At 38.7% G+C, this 21701-nt stretch overlaps 1 protein-coding gene across 1 annotated transcript; it reads left to right on the top strand.

Annotated features, from left to right (window-relative positions):
* The first annotated feature begins 1589 nt into the window (after window positions 1-1589).
* On the top strand, window positions 1590-5872 carry LOC113026252 (uncharacterized). Its single transcript, XM_026174806.2, has 4 exons — window positions 1590-2044; window positions 2430-2510; window positions 2798-3028; window positions 3653-5872. Exons 1-4 carry the CDS (start codon window positions 1852-1854, stop codon window positions 4603-4605), a joined length of 1458 nt encoding a protein of 485 aa, XP_026030591.2. The 5' UTR covers window positions 1590-1851; the 3' UTR covers window positions 4606-5872.
* Window positions 5873-21701: the final 15829 nt, after the last annotated feature.

Raw genomic sequence — 21701 nt, 5'->3', positions numbered from 1 at the left:
GACAATGGTCACTCTTTTGAGGATGTCAGTGTTCACACTTCACACTTTGGTTTGAAAGAGGAGTGAAAGAAGCCATCTATGTCCACTGTGAATGACCACAGAGGCGGTGGCTTATGACACTAACTGTCTGCGATCTATAATCCAGTTTTGAGATCCCTTCCCAGACATCTTCACGCCCACTCACATCCTGAGTCCATAACACTCTTGGGGACACTCCCATTAGGGTTAAAATCTGGAACTCCCCACCAGTTGCTCTTAGAACTGAAGAAGCTTCTCGGATGAGAGGTGAAACATCTTCAAGGAAACTTAAAGAAGTCCAGACGCTTTTCTTTCCAAGCCCGACTACGATGACCTGGATGACTGAGAACCTTCACAGACATATCATGGCTTATATCTGAATAGAAAGAAATATGTATATAGAAACCTTGAGAAAGAGGGTGAATCAAAGTTTATTTTGATAGAAGGTTCACTTGGGAAAAGCAAATAGCAGCAATCAGAAATTGGATCAAGACTTAGCTGTTTATGTTTTGGAACAGCAGCTCAAACTAATTTAAAAAGACTGAATGTAATTGAGGCTGAAGCCCCAGTTTTATGCTTTGGGGCCCTGCATACACCTCCACCTTTATTGGTAGAAATTAGATAAACACCACCAGGAATAAGCAATAAGGGAAAAACAGCAATGTGATACACAATCAAACGTAGGAGACATCAACCACAACATCCAACAACATAGTATTATTAGAAAATGCTAAAGTTGGTTGTAGCCCTTCAAATTCAGTGGGCAGTGATTTTGACATGGATTCTTTCCACACCAGAAAACGATCTCAGTACATTAGAAAACACAGGAGCAAATTCTAATTCTGTGTCCATGGTGGAGGAAAAGTTAAGAAGGAGCTGGGTATCTCACCTACAGATTTATACAAAGTGGCCCATGATGAAGTGGCAAATCAGACTTTGCCTGACATCCCAGACCTCGACATCACAAAGCTCAGCTGAAGTAGTTTCTGTTAATAGTACTTAGCTAAAGTGGGTGCAGGAGGTCAGGTTAAGAAGAGTGATGATTTCAGCTCAGTTTTGATGAGACTTAAAGAAAAACTACCTGTCGCTTGATCAGATGTAAAGGTGAAGCTCCTGGTTCTATCGTACAGGCTTGAAAAAGCCAGAGAATCAGTAGAACTGGCATGGAAGGGATTGGTATTGACCTCAGATTAGACACAGGGACTTCAGAGTGTAGAAAGCGTAACAGCTCTGCAGCAGAAGCAATGGGAAAATGAAAAGGGTGTGATTACATTTCATTGCAAAAGACTATCAAGATACAGAAACACCATCTGCTCCATGTAACAATGAGTGCTTTGAATCATCGGTTGGCATTGATGAGAAAGCATCCTGAAAGAAAATGGACATGTGAAAGACAGAAACTATCTGCATTGATCATCAGAGTGGACATTACAGACTACTCCTTTAGATCAGTATTCAATTTGGATCAAATCATAAAATCAATATTTAGGTTTTTTGCATAGTACCAGACATATGTCAGGATTTGATCATCTTGTAATTCTACGAATGGCCTGATGGGGGCAGCTCTAGGCTTTGGATTCGTTAGACTACCGGAAATCCAACAGAAGAAGAAAGAGCTGCTGGAGTAATATGGCGCCCGGCACCTACTAAACGTTGTTGCCCCGCTCTTTTTACTCGGAAGTTGATTTATCATACAGCAAAAAGTCACCGTCAGTGTTTCTTTGCGTGTTCAGTCTTTCTCAGTGAGTCTTTCTCTCCAGAAAAAAAAACCGCTTTTAGCTCGTTTTTTATTTTAACTTTGTCTCAAACGACACCGTCGCCTATAGCACGGAAATGTCCGAAGTGGAAGTAATAAAGCTGCTGGTGAATCAGCGGCTGACTGCAGTGGCTGAAGAGATAGTGGGACTGTTTGAGAAAACCTTTGCAGAGTACCGAGACAATGTGGCTCGCTTGGTGGAGGAAACAGAGCGACAGCGCAGGCTGCTGGAATCCGTAAAAACCCCGGGAGCTCCCTCACCACACACAGGTCTGTGCAGCGTGTCCTCGGTTTGCTCCCGTTGCTTGATTGTAATTCAGTTGCTATAGTTGAGTCTTAACGGGTAAAAGGAAATCAAGTATCAGACGTCGCTGAGATTGTGTAAGTTGTATCAGAATAAAGACATCATCACAAGAGCACTTTAACAAAAATTACAAGAAAGTCTGACTGCTTGGGAGCGAAATCTAAAGAAATGAGGGGCGGCTCAAGGCCTTTGCACTGTAATAGCATGCTTTCACTTTTGCGCTATGTTTAAAGTGATGCTTAAATGTTATTGGGTCAGATCTAACCATAACACTAGAGCATGCATTTTATAGGAAGGTCACATGCAGAAAAGTGCTGTCCAAATATTTGCTTGTATCTGTGTTTCTTGCAGAATCCTTGGTGGGGGAAACAGAGCGACAGCACAGGCTGCTGGAATCTGTAAACACCCCGGGAGCTCCCTCACCACACACAGGTCTGTGCAGCGTTTCCTCTCTGTTTTCTCCCGTTGCTTGATTGTAATTCAGTTGCTATAGTTGAGTCTTAACGGGTAAAAGGAAATCAAGTATCAGACGTCGCTGAGATTGTGTAAGTTGTATCAGAATAAAGACATCCTCACAAGAGCACTTTAACAAAAATTACAAGAAAGTCTGACTGCTTGGGAGCAAAATCTAACCATAACACGAGAGCATGCATTTTATAGGAAGGTCACATGCAGAAAAGTGCTGTCCAAATATTTGTTTGTATCTGCGTTTCTTGCAGAATCCCAGCCGGCGTTGGAAATAGACACAGCACCGAAACAACAAACTTTGGGAGTGAGCTTGAACCATGAGCACATAGGTGCTCGCTACATCAAAGAGGAACAGGAAGAAATGTGGAGTAGCCATGAGGGAGAGCAACTTCAAGGAGTGGAGACGTTCTCTTTTGGCTTTATCCCTTTAAAGACTGAGAGCCGAGAGGAGTCGGAGGTCAGCTCTCCATACCTTGTGAAATGTAAGTTTAATTTGTTAATAAAATGTAACAGCAGGAGAAGAGTAATTAGCTCATTTGTCTGATCTGCACTACAAAGCAGCTATACCTTCATCCCCATCCTTAAAACCTTCCCCCTCACAGAGAGAATTATAACCTTTTTCCTGCTTAGCTGTCACCTATAGATTTACATCCCTGATAAGCAGGAGTCTCACTATGTGTTTAACGTCTCCCATGAACTTAAACGGCCCCCAGTATGTCTGTGTGTAGGTGTGATAGAGCAAAAGGCCCACTCGGGAAGCTAACCTTAGTGACAATGTGATACTACTGTTACTAAAGTGATTGGTTAAAATACGAGATCAATACATCGAATAAAGAAATTTGTTACACTTACATGTTTCAGATCATCTAAAAAATGTAAATGTTAGACAATGATGACACAAGTAAACACAAAATGCAGTTTCTAAATGAAGGTGCTTATTACAAAAAATCCAAACATGGCCCTGTATAAAAAAGTGACCCCCCCCCCCCCCCCCCCCCCACACACACACACACACACACACACACACACACACATAGAGGTGATATATTATTATTATAATTGGTGATGTATTATCTACCAAACTAAAACTTTTAATTTCTGTCCAGTGTTACGTGGAGACTATCAGCCGCAGCAGAAGTGTAATGAAGAGGTTCCGTCTCAGGAGCACGAGTGGAGACCTGCTCTGAAAGAGGAGCCTGAATGCTCACAAACTGAAGTTGAACAGGAGGAACTCAGGAGAAGCCAGAGAGAGACACGTATAGGACTGGGAGAGAATTCAGTCACAGAGTTGCCATTCATTGCTGTAAAGAGGGAGGCTGATGAAGAGCAAGCTTTGTCGGCTCAGCTTCACAACAACACAGAGTCTTCAGACTGCCAGTCCACTGAACATATGCAAGTAGAGAGTGATGGTGACGACAGTGGAGGAGCAGAACCACTGACCGAAGCAGCTAGTGACAAGACTTCCGACTCTTCAGACAGTGAGACTGAAGACAGCGATGATGACTGGAAAAGAATAAATACAAAGCAGTCCCATTTTAAAGTAATGATAGGTAATAGAGTTGCTAACTCACAACCTGTCCAGACATTAGATCCAACTTCAGTTAGTGATGAGAAGACTTCTGATTCATCTGAAACTGAGACTGAGGACAGTGATAATGATTTGATGGATAGCGATAAATCTAAGAAAGGTTCAACTAGTGTTACATTTAAACATGCTCTTGTTGCAAGTTCTTCAAAAATGCATACTGAGAAGAAATCTAACTGTAGGCAGCAACTGAATAATCACACAGGTACACAAACAGCACAGATTTCTATCCAGGGTTCACAACTTGTTCTTCACAAAGCAAACTCAGGTATGAGAACCAGTTCTACAGAACGACTTTTAAGCGACTCCAAGAAACGTGAAGAAAGTGCATCTCCGAAGGCACAGAACACCAAGGACAAATGCTTCACATGTTCAAGTTGTAATAAAAGTTTCCAAAGGAAAACACACCTGATTCAACATATGAAAATGCATAAAGAGAATCCTAACATTAGTGGTGTAAACAAGCCAGTGTAGTATCCAGGAATGGCTTGTTTCATTTTGTCCTTTTGTTATCCAGGAACACTGTTAACCTTTTTCTTACTGTTAAGTGAATGGCATTCCAGCTAATGATAACCAACTATCTACAGAATTTTCAGAAATAAAATATTTTTTTATTTTTGTTTTTTAATGGACCCAAAGGTCAATAAAATGTAAAAAATGTTTCAAAGACAAGTGCAAAGCTACTGGTACTTTTTTTTGTAATCGCTGAGGCTGCAAAACCTGCCCATTCAATTGCTCATTAGGAAGTTCACTCTGTTTTTAAGCTCGTCTGCACAGAGGACCAATGAGCTTATTCCATGTTTTGTTCTTTTTTTCTTTTTTTTTTGTACATCTTCTGTCTAAATTAAATGTGTCAAAAGTTTGTGAGTAGTTTAAATAGAATAGACACAAGTCATTTTACTAGGTACTGCTGTTCAACTGCTTCCTAACATAAATGTTAGCCACGGCTTTCTTTACATTCTTTTAATGCTTGTTTGTTGAAAATGCTAGGGCACCGCTGAAGTTCAAACTGAGAATCAGAGTCGGGGGGGACTTTTCCAGGCAAAAATGCCTGTGACGTCAGAGAACAATGGCCAGTTTTAATTTGATTGGAAAGTAACAGAAAATCAAACACTTCGAATAAAGGTATGGAGAAGAGCATATCTGGATGCACTACACATCCAACCTTGAAGCAGATGGGCTACAGCTGCAAAAGACCACAACACCTACCACTCCTATCAACCAGAAACGAGAAACCGTGGCTACAGGATTTTAAAAAGCGGACAATAGAAGTTTGGAAAACATTGCCTGGTCTGATGGATCTCAATATCTGCAAGGTGTATGTAATAAAGCGTCAAGAGTATTTGCCCATTAGATAGATAGATGGTAGCTCTTTTACAGGATGGTATCACTTTGCTGAAATGGTTTGGGTCCACTTGTCATTTGACACATTAACATTACTATAGTTTTGTACTGACCTTTTTATTTTGTAGTGATAATCTTTATCCTATGCGAAAACATTATTCTCCAGACAACAGTGGTGTCTTTCCAGGTGATGATGCACCTCACGTGGTTTATGGAGTGTAGAAATATGGGTCATGTGCTATGGCTATTGGAATCACAGATGTAATTTCAGCTGAGCATATTGGAAGGATTTGAACTGAAATGTTAGACTACTACCCACAACTGTTGACTGTTTTCCCCTTTAATTTGTCACCACTTCATAGGAGACCTGATTGTAAATAAATGTGCCTATAAAGCACTTTGGGTCACTTTGGTGTCTTTTGATGTTGAAGGAAACTGTACTCACTGACACATTGACTTTCTTTACAATTTCTTTATAGGAAACACCTACATTTTTAAGTGTGTTACAAGATAAATATATATTCTTAGTGCTTATTTTGTGATTATATTGTTTTTTGTACTTTGTAAATGACCCTGTGCACGAGGAAATGCTAACTTCCTGGTTTGAGACCGGATGTGGGGTTGTACATTTCCGGTAGCTTTACTTTGCGGTCAATCGCTACTGCAAAGATATACCCCAAAATCATGTCCAAAACTTGAAAACGGAAAGATCGCGTTAAGTTACAAAGAGGAGAAGGTGGGAACACTCACCACTGTTGTGTCATAAAAAATCTAATGATCAATTTTGACGTTTAAAGAGTTTAGATCGATCAGTTGTTTACATCACTCAACACAAGCAGAACTGCATCACTGCAGCAGAAGACACATTTCACATTCAGAAGCACATCTCTGTATAGTGACTGGTCTTATGATCTAAACAGGCAAATGTTCAGTATTCAAACTACAGGTGAAGAATAGTCAAACCAGATGTTTCCCCGTTATGTCGAGATCAGCTAGTCAAGTACACACCTACACAGCATGTTAACAAACCGTGAAAAAAGCCACACAAAAAATGAATGATTGCTGGTAAGGATTTCTATACATTAGTATTTACGAAGGGTATGTTGTGACCTTCAAAATTACAGCGGTCCCTCGCTTTAACGCGGTTCATCTTTCACCTGCTGTTTCGCAGATTTTTTAGTGCAAGTTTGCATGCTTATTTTTACGTCACATTGTGTCCTGCGTCCTGATCGCTGCAGACGATCTCCTCCGTGACGTCTCTCCTGTACAGTACAGAATCGCTGCATCGATCGTTAGCAGTGTGACTCTGAAGTGCAGTACTGTATGTCCACGAAACGTTTTGCACCGTCAAAAAATAAAATTGGCTACTTGATTTCACCCATCGCTGGTTATTTTAGAACATAACACCCGCGATAAACGAGGGACAGCTGAGAAATATAACATTTGAATCCATTTTCTCTTTTGCTCTGAGGCGCAGGGAAAAATATCGACAAGTCGATGAACATCATTTACAGATATATTGGGTAAATGCCCAAGACATCTATAGAAATGTAAATCGCTGCTTGATTCATTCATTTGCTTAACTTGTTTTGGACTGTAAACCAGGCGCGAATAAGACACCGGAAACAAAGCTCCCCACAGGAGTTTCCGCACCGGAAGTAGCATATGCTAACGTGCACAGTTCTTTTGAATTCTTTTGGCGACAGAGAAAGACTGGACTCAGAGTGGTCAAGCTCAAAAAATGATCTTTATTTTTACATTTCCGGAAAATTGAGAACTGCAGACGAAGACGTACCCCAGTTCTGGAAGCCTTGCCAGGCAAAATACTAGGGGTGCAACGATACACAAAATTCACGGTTTGGTTCGGTTCCATACTTTGGTGTCACGGTTCGATATTTTTTCGATACAAAAAAAATGTTGATACCTTTTTAATTTGTTATTTATTAAAATTATAAATATATATTTTAACTCAAAAGTACAGTTTTAAATTTAATGTTGCTGAAACTACAAAATAATTAAAAAAAAAAATCTATCTGATTGGGAAAACACTCATCTTTGGAAAAGAGAGTTTATTACAGAGAAATGGCTCTTTCCAAAATAAAAGCTATACTATACGCTTCATCTGGGCTATATTCTCAGCAGCATATTAAACATATCAGGTCCCCATAAGGACAATCATGTGCTAACGGCTGTCTAAATGACTCTGGTAAAGTTTGTAGAGTGTGTGTTTGTTGTTTTTGTCTGCTTCCACTTGTCTTTGCACTAGGATGATGAAAAGAACGGAATTTAATAAATGTTATGATGGTCTGTCTCTCTTCTATTGTTAATTGCCTTTTTTCGACATCTTTGGACCAACACACTACTTTCTACAGTACAATACTGCTCAGCTGATGCTCACCTGTGTTCCAACACCACTTTTATGCAGACAGAGGGGGTTGCAAGTAATGAAGGAAAGTTGGAACACCTGTAGGAATTAATAGCAACAGCTTTCAAGACCTGATTAACCTCCATTGGTGCAGAACAGCTTTACATTGTTAACCCATTTTGTGCTCACTGAAAAAGGCCTTTTTGTATAAATCTGAAATGTACATTATTATTCAGTTTTGGGTAACCTTACCTTTTTTAAACCTCTGGCAGTTTGCCATTTACCTTTGTACCATTTCAAGCTATTCATTGGACTTGAATGACTTGAACTGCAATAAATACCTGCATAAATTTGGGTATTCTAAAACTTTTGACCTGTAGTGTAAATCAGCGGTCTCCAACCTTTTTTGCGCCACGGACCGGTTTATGCCCGACAATATTTTCACGGACCGGCCTTTAAGTCGCGGATAAATACAACAAAATAAAACTAGTACCGGTACCGAAAAAAAGAAGATTTATTCATAACACACATGAAAAGACCCAGGAAAACTGAGTTAACGATAAAAACGATAAAAAAATAACGCTGAAAACCGATAAAAACCCTGAAAACCATACATTTCACGCCTGAGCCCGAGGCCCGGGGGTTGGGGACCGCTGGTGTAAATGATCAGTATTAAGCAATTAAGCATAATTAACCACCAGCAAACTCACATATGTATTATAATTTTGTGTTCAACCATTAATACGCTTAATACCATTTCTCTTATTCAGGATCATGTTTAATAACTGGTTGGTGACACATGTCTTATCTTTTCACTGCAGACACTAATCAAAATTCACACATTAGAACACTTGATCTCATTACTCACAATTATTTCTCATTTAACATACCAAACGACTTAGACTTTGATTTATATCGTTGATTAAGAATAAAGATGATATTCTATGAGTAAAAACATGCTCCAAAATCTGCCAGTAGTGCTCGGTATCATTCTTAACAGATGAGGCTGGATGTTAAGAATTTTTACCTCTTCTCAGATATGATGACAGAGGAAAGCCAGGGGGGCTTCACTATCTGTCCAACCTCTCTTGAATTAGCACAGTACCTTTAATAACTGCAGCATGCCGTAATTGCTGTAATAAATTATTATGGTCAGCAGTATTGAGATCTAGCAGGACAAGCACAGAGATGAGCCCACTGTCAGAGGCTATAAGAAGATTGTTTGTAAGCTTCATTAAAGCTGGAGCTGAATCAACTTTCCATTCGACTTGGACCACAAGGTGGCAGCATTGCACAACATTATACTACAGTGCACTTTGCTCTTTGTTCCCGCTTTCTTGCAGAAAGAGGTCTGTACCATGAAGTAGAATTCAGACTTTGCAATGTAACGATATATTTAACCCTAAATTTTCAGAGTTAATTTATACTGTAAATTGCAGAACATAAGTATGGAAGAGGATTAGGGCCACTGGAAATAAAAGTGGGGTCGTCTTTTTTCCGCCTTCCAGTAAGTCCCCTGCCAACAAAAATGTATCCACTGGAGCTACCCACTCCAGTGGATAGCTTACAAAACTTGAACATGTGTCTAGTTATGTCTTTAATAGTTATATTGTGATAGGATCTGTTTTGTCCACCCAAATAGCACCCCAGCTAAAGTGGGAGCTTTAAAATATCAATCTGCCCGTATTTCTTCACAGTCATTCTGGGATATCTGATTGGAAGAAGACAGAATAGTCAGATTCTTACCTTACAGGTGCAAAGATGAATGTGATACTACACCTTGGAATTTATATCAGCACTCTTGTGGTGCTGTGTGTTTGTTCTGCTTCTGACGTCTTTGGATTCTGACCATGTGTTTCCTTGGCTGGTTTCCCTTCCATTCCCTTCATTGGTGTGGTGATCCTAACCCCGAGAGTCTGACTGAGATTTTGACCTGTAAATACAAGATGTGTGGATTCCCTTACTCCCTGGGCCCTCTGGATCTCTAGCCACTTTGTTGGATTGTGTTTGTTGTAAATCTATTCAGTCAGTGTGAATAAATGCACTGAACTGTGATCTTCTGAGTTAGCTCATACAATTATCATTGAAAATTAACACTGAAACTAAAATCTTAACTGAGCAGAGAGAATTTGCTCTAGATACCAACTGTAATAAACTGAATTAAATGCAGAAAATCTAAATTAAAAAAAAGAAAAACTGATTAGAAAATACAAAACTCTTTTTGGCACTTGAGAAATTTTACTCAAACATGTGGGCATGCACTGAATGCATGTATCCCTGAAGTGTTCAAATGCCAAATACAGCAGTGAAAGTACTCAAAGGGAGCAGTAGCTGACATTTCACCAATGCTTTCATTATTTAGTAGGCACTATAATAATTCTTATTTATGGCAAATAAGTCAAAAGATAAAATGTAACTTTATTCTTGTTATAGATACACTGTCATACCAAAACACAGACTCAGAAACAGACACAGTGGCAAGTTTAACAGGTTTTCTACAAGCAGAGTGTAATAACACCTGATCACATTCACTGCAAGGTAAGTATTTAGGTAAGTTTTAAGTACAAAGGAGGTGAGATGCGCTTGCAAGAGTGCAATATGTTTTTTCTTTCTAAGGAAAAGCTGCAAGCTGTGGGGAACAAATAAGTTTTAAGTGATAAACATCCTTCGCTTTCTGGGTGACAGTACTACTAGTTCTGAAGAGCCAAACAGTCCAACGGCTAAACATGCAGCTAAACACAGGAAGAAAAAGCAACTTATGCATAGAAAAACCAGGGTCTGATTTCTTCTAGAGGAGCAACAACAATCCAGCATTGCATGAAGAGATGGGCCAGTCCTGAAATCTGCTGCATTTTAAAAAACGAGAGGCAACGTCTTTTTAGAGCACTTCCTCTACTGGAGTGATATTACCAGTGTGTGTGGATGGTGTGGGCGTGGCTGTAGCTGTAGTAGAGCAGTTCAGGTGGTAGAGCAGCATAGAGAGCCTACTCATTGTAAGGTTGGTGGTTCGATTGCCATCTGCTTCAGTCTGCATGCAAACATCTTTGGGCAAGATACTAACCCCAAGTTGCTCTCTGATGCATCCACTGGAGTATAAATGTGTGTGAATGTTACATCAAAAGAGCATAGAAGAAAGTGTTTGTGTGAATGGGTGAATGAGGCAAGCTGAGCGTTTTGAGTGCTCAGAGTATAAAAAAGGGCTACAAAATGAACTCCATCACAATATTATCCATGAAGGTGCCAGCTGGACTTATAAAATAATATAAGAAATATATTTCAGAAATATAAAAAGACATGTTACTCTGAGTTAGTGCTAATAAGTGCTAATTATGTTCCTAAGTTGCACATAGTAACAGTCAGTTTAGAAGCTTGTAGCTCTCTAGTTGATGTTTTCTCGTATAGGTGTGGTTGTTGTTTTCAGTAGCTCTCAATAGGTGCAAGGACTTGATAAACATTGGAATAAATATTGGAATAGCTGAAAATGGACTCAGCATCTTTTCACCAATCTCACAAAATCCCAGATGAGATTGCTAGATCATCTGTGAATTGTTATCAGCACTGACCAGCTACACTGTGCTATGCACTCAAATCTCTCAGTTTTATCTGGCACCTTTAGCTCATACTTGATGCTACCTCATTCAGTATGTGTATTATTATGTGTCATATAAGAACTGTTTTCGCTTTTGCATGTGCTTTGAGATGGCCGCCCTTCCCTTAGCCTGGTTCTGTCACAGGCTTCTTCCTGTTCCTGTTCTTACTTCCTCCGTACAAAGTGCCTCGAGGCAATTTTTCTTGTAATTTTTGCACTATATATAAATTAATCTAAATTGAATGGAGTTGAATTATGTGATACTGCTGGCTGTCTGCTTGCCAAAAACAGTGTAGGCACCACTGCCCAGAGCACACAGCACCCAGGCTGGTACAAGAAAAATTATTGAAATTCATCTTTGATGACATTTTTTGCTGTGCACATTATATATATAATTTTAATTGCATTAATATTTAAAAGCCTTTTGTCTACATGTACTTCTCCTTTAAACAATAAAAAGTGACTTGGCAGAAGATTGTGAACAGTCCCACAGCCTCTCTAATGGCTGACCAGCCAACAGAAGCAGTAAATTTCACTAATGACTTTCCAATGGTCTTTAATTTTCCATTTTGGAGGAGAGGAAATGTCAGGGCTGATGAAAAGGTTAATGTAACTTTCACCCACTATAAACATGCCTTGATCAAAGAACAATGCAATTAAATGCTTTTTTTATTCACTGGACATACAAGCACACACATATACGCACACAATTACAAATATGGATTTACACATAAACAGCTATCACAGCAGTTTCCCAATTAGATTTTCAGTTTTGAATTAAATGGATCAAGTTATTGAAATGTTTTCATTAAACATGCACTGAGGTGGTGTGTAATACAAGAATAATATAGATATAATATTTATTGAATATATCAGATTAAATAGCTGTTATATAAGATTGGTTACAGTCCAAGATAAGGCATGACTGCCACAACTTTAGCTTTGTAAAAAAGATTTGTCGTGTTCAAGTTTTATTTGCACATTTTGGTTTCTTAAACACTTACGTGATATGGGTATAAAGGACACAGATAATCAACAGTGTATTTATCTGTGAATTATTGTATTAATGTAATAATTTTACTATCTGCTGTTTCTACATAATAGTGCAGAAACTATTTGCCTTTAAAGTAAACTTAGCTTTTGAAAAGTCTTGGCTGAAGCAATGAGACAACTTTTTCTTTGAGGGCAGACTTTTCGGTTTCCAGTTTGTGTTGCACTTTTTCAATTTCACAGTGTGTCAGAACTGTGAGTGTAGTCAGGTAAGCAATTGTTTTTCATGCAAAGTACGAGTTACTGTGGCAGTCTGCCAAAGCAGAGACCAAAGCAACTGTAAAAAGCCTTTTATTGTAGCATCGTCTTTGCAACCACTTTCTCCCAGTGTCAGCAAGCAAGTTCCAGGCCTAAGATGGGCGAATGGGGTGTGTGGTTTGTGCTTGGTTGCAGGAGATGGGTGGAGCAGACAGTTCAGGGTGTGGTTGGCTATCACATCTTACAGCAGTCACCTGATCACACTACCTCTCATTGGGAAGTAAGGGAAAACGCTGGGATCTGGAGGGTGATGAGCACAGGGACAACAGGGAGCGACTGGAAAGCTGCTCTGTGTAACAAACCACACTGTAAACACCACCACACTGCCGGCTTTGAGGGCTGGGGACGTTACAGTAACATCATTAATACTTTCTGATTTTTTGTTTAGTTTTAAATGTTAGATGAGATTAGGTGAGAGGTAATAAGCAGTTAACTTTTTGTTAAGTTGCTTTGAAGGTGTGTATCCAAACAGAGTGTGAATTATGCAAAGGCTTTGGGAGATGATTGTAGCTGAGTAGCTGCATCTTTTGCTGTCTGGTTTGCGAATTCGTTGTATAACTCAGACAAACGGTAGCAATAAGTATTTCAAGAAGAAAATTTACTGTCATGGTACTGGGTCTGTGACCCAGTGTTTCTGTATTTCTACAGTTTGAATCTGCTCAAAGTTATAATCTGAGTTTATTTTCTTTCTGGGTGACTTGTGTTTAGTTTTCTTGTGCTTAGGAGTTCTGATGTTCCTGATGTTCATCTGTGCTCAGTCGTGTCTCTTGCTCCCTCTGTTCCCTGTATTCAGTCAGTTCACGTCTTAGTGTGCGTCTCATGTTTCCTGTTTTATTTTGATAGTCCCTTGTCCAATATTGCGTGTATTCAGTTTTGCTTCCTCCCTGTCTCATTATGTCTGATTAGTTTCAGCTGTGTTTCCCTCCTGTTTCCCATCCACTCGTTATCGTCTGCGTATTTTATCCTCTGTCTTCCTCTGCCTGTTGTCGTGTTGTCCCTTGTAGCTGTGTGTTCCCAGCGCTCCTCAGTTATGTTCCTAGTCCGTTCCTAGTTCTAGTTTCCAGGATTCAGATTCAGTTTTAGGATATGTTCTTTCTTCTTGTATTTAGTGTTTGGGTTTTTGTTCCCTTTCTGGAAAGGTATGAGCACAGGCTAAATCCTGAGCAAATCTAAAGCATTACAAGCCAAATGCATATAATATAGTTCTGTTATACGTCACACATAGTCACACATATTTTCGATCAAAACAACTCCTGCGCTGTACTCTACCCAGTTTCACTTCCTGTACTCTGCAGGCCTGCACAAAGCGTGCAGAGTTTCCTGTCTTACACAGTACTCTGTGACCTTTAGCACACATTATAACTCAAAGTGGGGTTTTACTATACTGGCCTCTTTAAAACAACATAAACAGAAAATAAGCACTAAGAATATATATTTATTCTGTAACAGTAGCAAATAAAAGCTGCCTCTCTCAGTTAAACCTTTTCACCTGAGTACTGCATTTGGGTTCCAGCTGTGCCTGCCACACAGCATCACCATGACATTTGCTCACTTTGTTTTCATGTAGCTGGTTGTGGTTATTGTGTAACGTTGGAAACATTTGGCCTGGGAACACTGGCTGAAACATTTTGTCTTCCCTAATATTAATAATATGCAATGCCAAATAGGCTTACAGTGAATATATGCATAAATATATTCATTGTTTTCTCACTGTAGTTAATGAAACAGTAACAATCCCCTGATTCGTGCTCCTGGATGCAAATTTTCTATTATTTTTATGTGCCTTGACACAACTTTCCAGTCCACTGATTTGTAAAATAAGACTAGGTTAAAATCAAGAATTTAAAACTACAGGATTAGGTTTAGGGAAAAAAAAATCATGTTTTGGGTTAAAATACAAGAGCTGCCATGTTTTTTTTAAAGCTTTACTTTCTTTGTTGTCATGGTAATTTCTCCACAGTTTCTCTCGAAAAAAATACTAGCTCTGACACGAATATATTTCCTATTGAAATAAATTTCTCACAGATTTATCCTTACTGACATGAAAAAAATTGACAATTTGAGTCCATAAACACACACAAGAAACAGACCAGCATGCAGTTAGTCAGTTTTGGGCGATGCAAATGCTTGCCATCATAAAGATCCCTGTAGTGTTCTCTTTTGTTCCAGTTATTCATTGTTTAGAGCACCAATTCATCAGTTCAGGTTAGGTCTTTTTCTTCACTCATTATTAATAAATTTTGACTGTGAGAAAACTGTTGTGTGCTTCATTGATACCATCACAGTCTGAGTTTACATTGCTTAACTTTTACACCCAATCAGGTTCAGCAAATTAATCCAGAGAAACTGTGGTTCAGTATTTCACAGTATTTTACTGCTGACAACAAACTAATGGAAGCTGCTGAGTTGGTTCATGCCAAGTGAATCATGCCATCAGTTCCCTCACAATATGGTTACACTCTTGCACATGCACTGAAACCTTGAGCACATACACCAGCTGAGGGGCTGCTGGGACAGCTGGAGGCCCACTGACCCAGAGACAGCACAAAATCAGTGGAGAGTATGTGCCAACACAGAAATCCTGTTACAGTCTAAATCTGCCATCATCATATTTCAGGCATTTTTCTGACTAGCAATTCATCCAGATAACAAAATCAAGGATTGGTATAACTCTGGTGGAAACCATCACTTCCTGAGAGCCCACTGGACATCCACGTGAGAGTGTAGATGCAGCTCTTCATATACAAGGAGCAAACAACTAAAAAAAAAACCCTTAAACAGCTACATTTTATTATCAAGAAATTAAAATATCCTACTCTGCAAGGCTTCATAAACTGATGATCTCTCACAGACTCTGTTGCGTGTGTGTGTGTGTGTATGTGTGTGTGTGTGATAGTAAATTGCAGACTTCATTAAGGCAAGCCTCTTCTCTTCACTCATTTAATTACTACAGAAAAGGTTAGTGCCACAATGCAATTTACCAAATGTGATTTCTTAGCAGCTATTAACTCTGCGTGTGATGTATGTACGTACGTCCCCTCCCCCATCGGCCCCCTTCCCTCCAGACGCAGTGAGGGACTGAGAGCTCTTCTCGCGCTCTGTGTGAGCATACCAAATACCAAAGTCTCATGTTCTCAGGTTGGAAACATTAGCTTTAAAAGAGGCTAAACTGCAGGCAACACAAAGACAGAGCAAATGTACTGATTGTCCTGAAAGATATTTGGATCAGGAACTGAAACATCTGTGGGTGTCAAACTTACTACGAAGAATTCAGTGCAGTAAGGAGGCACCGTGTACACCGATCTCTTTTACTCTACGCTCTGATGCGGCATGGCTCCATCTTTAGGATTGATGCAGACTATGCATTTTGTCCCTCCATAACAACACTGTAAAGGAAAAAAGCCACTATAATCAACTCTTTACGTGTTGATAATGTGCCGTGGGTATGTCTGTTCCTACAGTTTACAATGTTTTTACCAAACAAGTTTCCTGCTGAAGACCTTAGAAAACATAAAAGGTTTAAGCTTGAGAATTAGACCTCTCTCATTAGAGCATAGCAGCATTATTATTTTATTTTAAAATCATAGGTAACAACAATATCACACACAGACTACATTAAAATGTAGCAAATTCATTTTTAAACAATACAGTGCTTAACAAATGTATTAACAGGTCTCATAAAAACAAGAAAATAAATATATTTTAGAAATCTTAAAAAAAAAACACATTTAAAATGAAAATTTATATTTTTATTGACGCCGAATTTCAGAACTAATCAAGCACAAAGTTCTACCAATAAAACATGTTTTTGTGTTCAAGAATACAAGTACTGAAACTTAACATTGTAATAAAAACACGTGCTTTACGTTTCCAATTTTTTTTGGCAAAAAAAATTAAAAGTTAATTAAATATTTAAAAGAATTCATGGACAACAAACATACTTATGATTTAGCATTATATCATTTTGATTCAAGTAAATTGCAAATGACAAACTAACCATTACAGACACACAAAAATTCCAATATTGTTAATTTGAGGGGTTCTGTTGCACAGTCAAGCACTATTATTGAAGGGTATATACCTTAAAATATGAAGGGCCTTATGGCAGCTGTTGTAATCTGGCACTTTATAAATAGAAATGAATTGAATATGTAGTTGTGATAAAATGCACCTAGTTTATACATTAATCTGCTGAGTGCATTTTGGGAGTCAGTGGTGCAGTATGGGGCTTGGTCCACACCCCACGTTGGTGGAGAGGCCAGACCCGGGTTTGACCTGCAGCCCTTTGCTGAATGTCTTCCCCTTCCCTTCTCTTCCCCACTTTTGTGTCTGTCTTTACTGCTTCACTATCCAATAAAGATAAAAATGTGGGAAAAAAAGAATCTAAAAAAACAAAAATAAAAAAATCATGCAATATAATATTATTATTTAATTGCGAAAATGTCTAACATTTAACATGTTATAAAATTAAGCAAGGAAAAAAAAGTTTGTGCCTCTAAATTTTTGTTCATATTAAAGCTATGGGCACCACTGTGAGCCTCCTTGTAAATATTCTGCATTAAAAAAATCAACTAATTGTTAATCACTGACCTGCAATAAGCTGTTAATTGAGACTCTGCAAATTAAAGATAATAGTCATTGAAGTGAGGAGAGAGATCACCCATCATACTGAGACAGAAGATGTCACAGCTCTAAAGATGAATGATGACTCTCAGTGTCAGGAGCACCACGGCACAAAGAATGAAAGAAAAAATGGATGAAGATGGCGCCACATAATTCTACCTGTGCAGTAAAGCAATCAAACAAAAATAATAAAGAAAAAACTGTTAGTAAAGTAGTACAGATAGGAGCACATAGCTATAAAAATATAACTTTTAACAAGGCCTACATCATTAAGTATATTAAAATGTATAGATGTAATATTACAAACACTGTAGAGAATTAAAGAGCTTGAGGACTGTGCAGTATGGTTAATTTCAGATGCCTACATGGGTTTTTAAAACTTGTATTTGTGTTCTTAGCAAAACAACTAGTTAAACCTAGCACACCTGGCCAATTCAACTGATTTCTTATATGTGTTGATCTGAAACGGTGTGGTGAGACCTGAATGTTCTGAAATTGCCTGTTTTAATCAAACCTGGCATCGATGGGGGTTGGTCCTCTCCGAGTTCCCAGAATCTTTTCTTTAAAGTCTTTTTTTTTCTCACTAAAATCCTACAAGAGTTGTTAAAGGCTGCTTCCCATCACATATCTCAATAATAATGGTTAGCAGGAGGCAGCTTAGCTGTTGAGATGATGAATTACAGTGTTGTTGCTTATTTACCTGCGTGTATAATGTGCATAATATAACATGTATAAAGCACTCAACTTTTCTGCTGCTTGTCTCCTGTTGGGCTCCCATCAGAGCAAAGCATATCTACAGCACAAATACACAAACTGCCCACAGGTGTGCTTCCCCCCTCAGCTTCCTGGTCTCCAGCTTTTATCAATGGGGGAATGACACACCTATGAAAATGACAAAAAGGACGGCTGTTTACAGAAAAGAAACTTTTTTAACTTGACAAGCTTGCCTGAAGGCATGCCTAGGACACACACACACACGCACACACACACGCACACACACACACACACACACACACACACAGAGGAATATTTCACTGTAATTTGCAGGCTTTGTCTGTGCATGTAATAGGTCATGTCACAGGATTACATTAAGATTATTATAGCTTGGGTGAATTAATCATTAAAGCTTTCTGTCAAAATGATTTGAGTTAATTTTATAAATGTTATTCATTTTGTAAATGCTGATATATAAATCCAAATCAACACTGACTTCAGCTACTACTACTGATAGTAAATTTACATTAATGGTACAATTTGACCTCAAGTAGGTCTTGATAGTAATATGAAATGGGTTTTAGCGTGACTGTTGCATGTTTTCATCCAGGAGGTGTAAATGACATTAATATTACATATTAAATCATACTGACTGACTGGGGATCACGTGGTGATTCTATATATATATTTATAGAAAAAATACATCAGATCTCTGACTTCATTAGGCTTACAGTGCAGAGAGCTGTATGAATATAACTAAATATGTTTCTTTAATTCTATCTGACATAAAATTAAAACAAAATATTTCAGTATATAACGATGAAAAGTACATTAAAAAAATTGCAAAATAAAAATTTAAGAGAGGACAAAAGTCTAGAGCTGGCACGCTTCAGGAACAAATTCGTGAAGGCATGACTCAAATGAGCAAAAAAAAACCAACTGCATAAATTGTGGGTAATCACTTTATGCATAAATAATCACTACTGTATTTATTTAGGTTTGGATGCAAACTTTTGTAAAGGTTTTAGGTGTGGTCTGATTCCTTGGTATGCGTGTGGATTGGAGTGTGTGGTTGTGAGTCCTCAAGCGCTACGCACAAATAACTGCACATTTTTATATCTTACATGCATCATACTTACTTGTGCATCATATTGTACGCATTTGTAACATTTTTGAGGCAAAGGAGAGGGAGAGAGCTCTCCCAAGTTTGAACACTTCTCTCCAGATGAATCAGCCTCACTATAGCACAGAAACATGCAGGAAAGGTTAGTTGTCACATGTAGGTTTGCAACAGGCCTGGATGTAAGCATGACAGACTGGCATCATGTCCACAGTATATGACATGATGATCGTGGCTCAAGAGTTGGGAGTTCGCCTTGTAATCAGAAGGTTGCAGGTTCGAGTCCCGGCTTGGACAGTCTTGGTCGTTGTGTCCTTGGGCAAGACACTTCACCCGTTGACTACTGGTGGTGGTCAGAGGGCCCGGTGGCGCCAGTGTCCGGCAGCCTCGCCTCTGTCAGTGCGCCCCAGGGTGGCTGTGGCTACAATGTAGCTTGCCATCACCAGTGTGTGAATGGGTGGATGACTGGATATGTAAAGCGCTTTGGGGTCCTTAGGGACTAGTAAAGCGCTATATAAATACAGGCCATTTACCATAATCTTACGTAGTCTACAACCCTTAAAAAGATGGATATAGCTGATGGATGGATTGATATCTCTCCAAGTTGCTCAAGCTGCTATACATACTAACATGTCTACAATTTCAGTTAGCCTATGTGAAAAAGAATAACAAGGAAGGTGATAAAAGGCAGAAAGGCAAGTGTCAACAAATGTTTTGTGTTGCCGTATATCATGTCTTCACTGTCTCTGTCAATAAAAGGCCAAAAATAAAATAAATAAACAAATGTTTTGTAGCAAGACTATCAAGAAGAAAATAGTTAAATACTCCACTTCTCAACTTACAACTATACAGACGTCCCCTCTAATAGACAAGGAACCAACAGACAAAGACCTCCCCCATCTCTTTGTCTGTTGGAGGGAAGGGTTTCTGTTCGTATGCCCTTCAATTTTGCTGTGCATTAATTCCAAACAGTGTTTTTATCCAACAGCTATTGCAGGGAAATAACAAGTGTTACTTAAGTATCAGTATCAGTTACCATCTAAATATTGAAACTAAATTTCTATTTTTCTGACTTGCAAAGGAAGAAAATGTCATTATGAATTTTAATAAACAAAAATGCAATTCCTGATAATTATAATACTATCAGTGAAACTGATAATATCAAAATTATTACATAAACAATCACTATTTTTTCCATCTTGGATGCATGCATTTGAAAAGGAGTTGAACGTGCCAGCAAACTTGCTCCGTATTTGTGTGTGGACTGGCGTATGTTCTTGTGAGTCCTCAAAAGTTGCACACAAATCACCTCATACATTTGTAAATCTTTCTTTTACTAGGTGGGCCAACGTCCTCAAAGTTTGACAGTGCTTTTAGTAGATAAAGGTGAATGGCTTTAACATAAATTGAGCTGAGGTTTGGGGAAGCCCCCAGAGGGGACTGGCGGTGGCTCCCGGGCCCATTTTAGAAGGATGTGGAATTTTCAACCTTTTGGAAGAGAAGGTGGAGACTTTACTTAAAGAGTAAGCAACAAGAGACAATTCAGGAAATGGACCATTTATTGTTCGTACCTGGTGAAGGATGGCAAATGGACCGTACAAGACAAACCAGCGTTAAACCCTTAATAAGCACCGTGGATGTAGGAACATACTAAAATTGTTGTGGAAGCATTAATAAGTGTTTTGAGGAAGGAAAAAGGACTGTTAAGGACTAAGGACAATCTGCAGCAGGCACAATGGTACATGTTGCATCTGAAAGTATACCAAACTGAAGCTCAGTAGCAATAGCTTGCTAATGTAACACACTGTCTTTACTTCAGCTTGGCACTGAGTCTGCATAGCAGTAAAAGTATGTTTTGCCTTCTAAAGGGAAGGATGTATAATTAAAACAGAATTGGTCCTAGCATGGAACTCCATAGTTAACTTTAGTGGTTGAAGAGCATTCTCCATTTACATGAACAAACTGGAGTCTATTAAATAGATTTGATGGAAAACACTGCAGCACCTTTAATTCCAGCATATTGCTCTAATCTATGAAATATTGTGGTCAGCAGTAATAAATGGTGTGCTGAGGTCTAGCAGGACAAGCACAGATATGAGTTCACTTTCAGAGGCCATAAGAAGACAATTTGTAACCTTCAGTAATGCTGTTTCTGTACTAGGATGAATTCTGAAACCTGACTGAAACTCTTTGAATTAACCATTTCTTTGCAGATGATCAATTAGCTGTTTTACTCTTTCAAGAATTTTTGAGATAAAAGGAAGGTTCGAGATTGACCAATAATCACCTAATACAAAGCAATACGACAAACTACAGAATGATCATATACTTAAATTTCTCTAAGCCTATTTCAGCAAATACCTTTGGATTGTTTTAAGATTCAAATTACCCCATGTTAATTTTTTATTAAAATTGTGTTAATTTGTAAATGAAGTATTTACTGTAGGGCTTCAGAAAGCGATTGCAGAGAATGAACTTCAGCTGTATGAGAACATGTTTTAAGAGAC

The sequence above is a fragment of the Astatotilapia calliptera genome, chromosome 7, assembly GCF_964374335.1.
Source record: "Astatotilapia calliptera chromosome 7, fAstCal68.1, whole genome shotgun sequence".
NCBI classification, from domain to species: domain Eukaryota; kingdom Metazoa; phylum Chordata; class Actinopteri; order Cichliformes; family Cichlidae; genus Astatotilapia; species Astatotilapia calliptera.
This window is presented reverse-complemented; position numbering and strand designations above follow the sequence as displayed.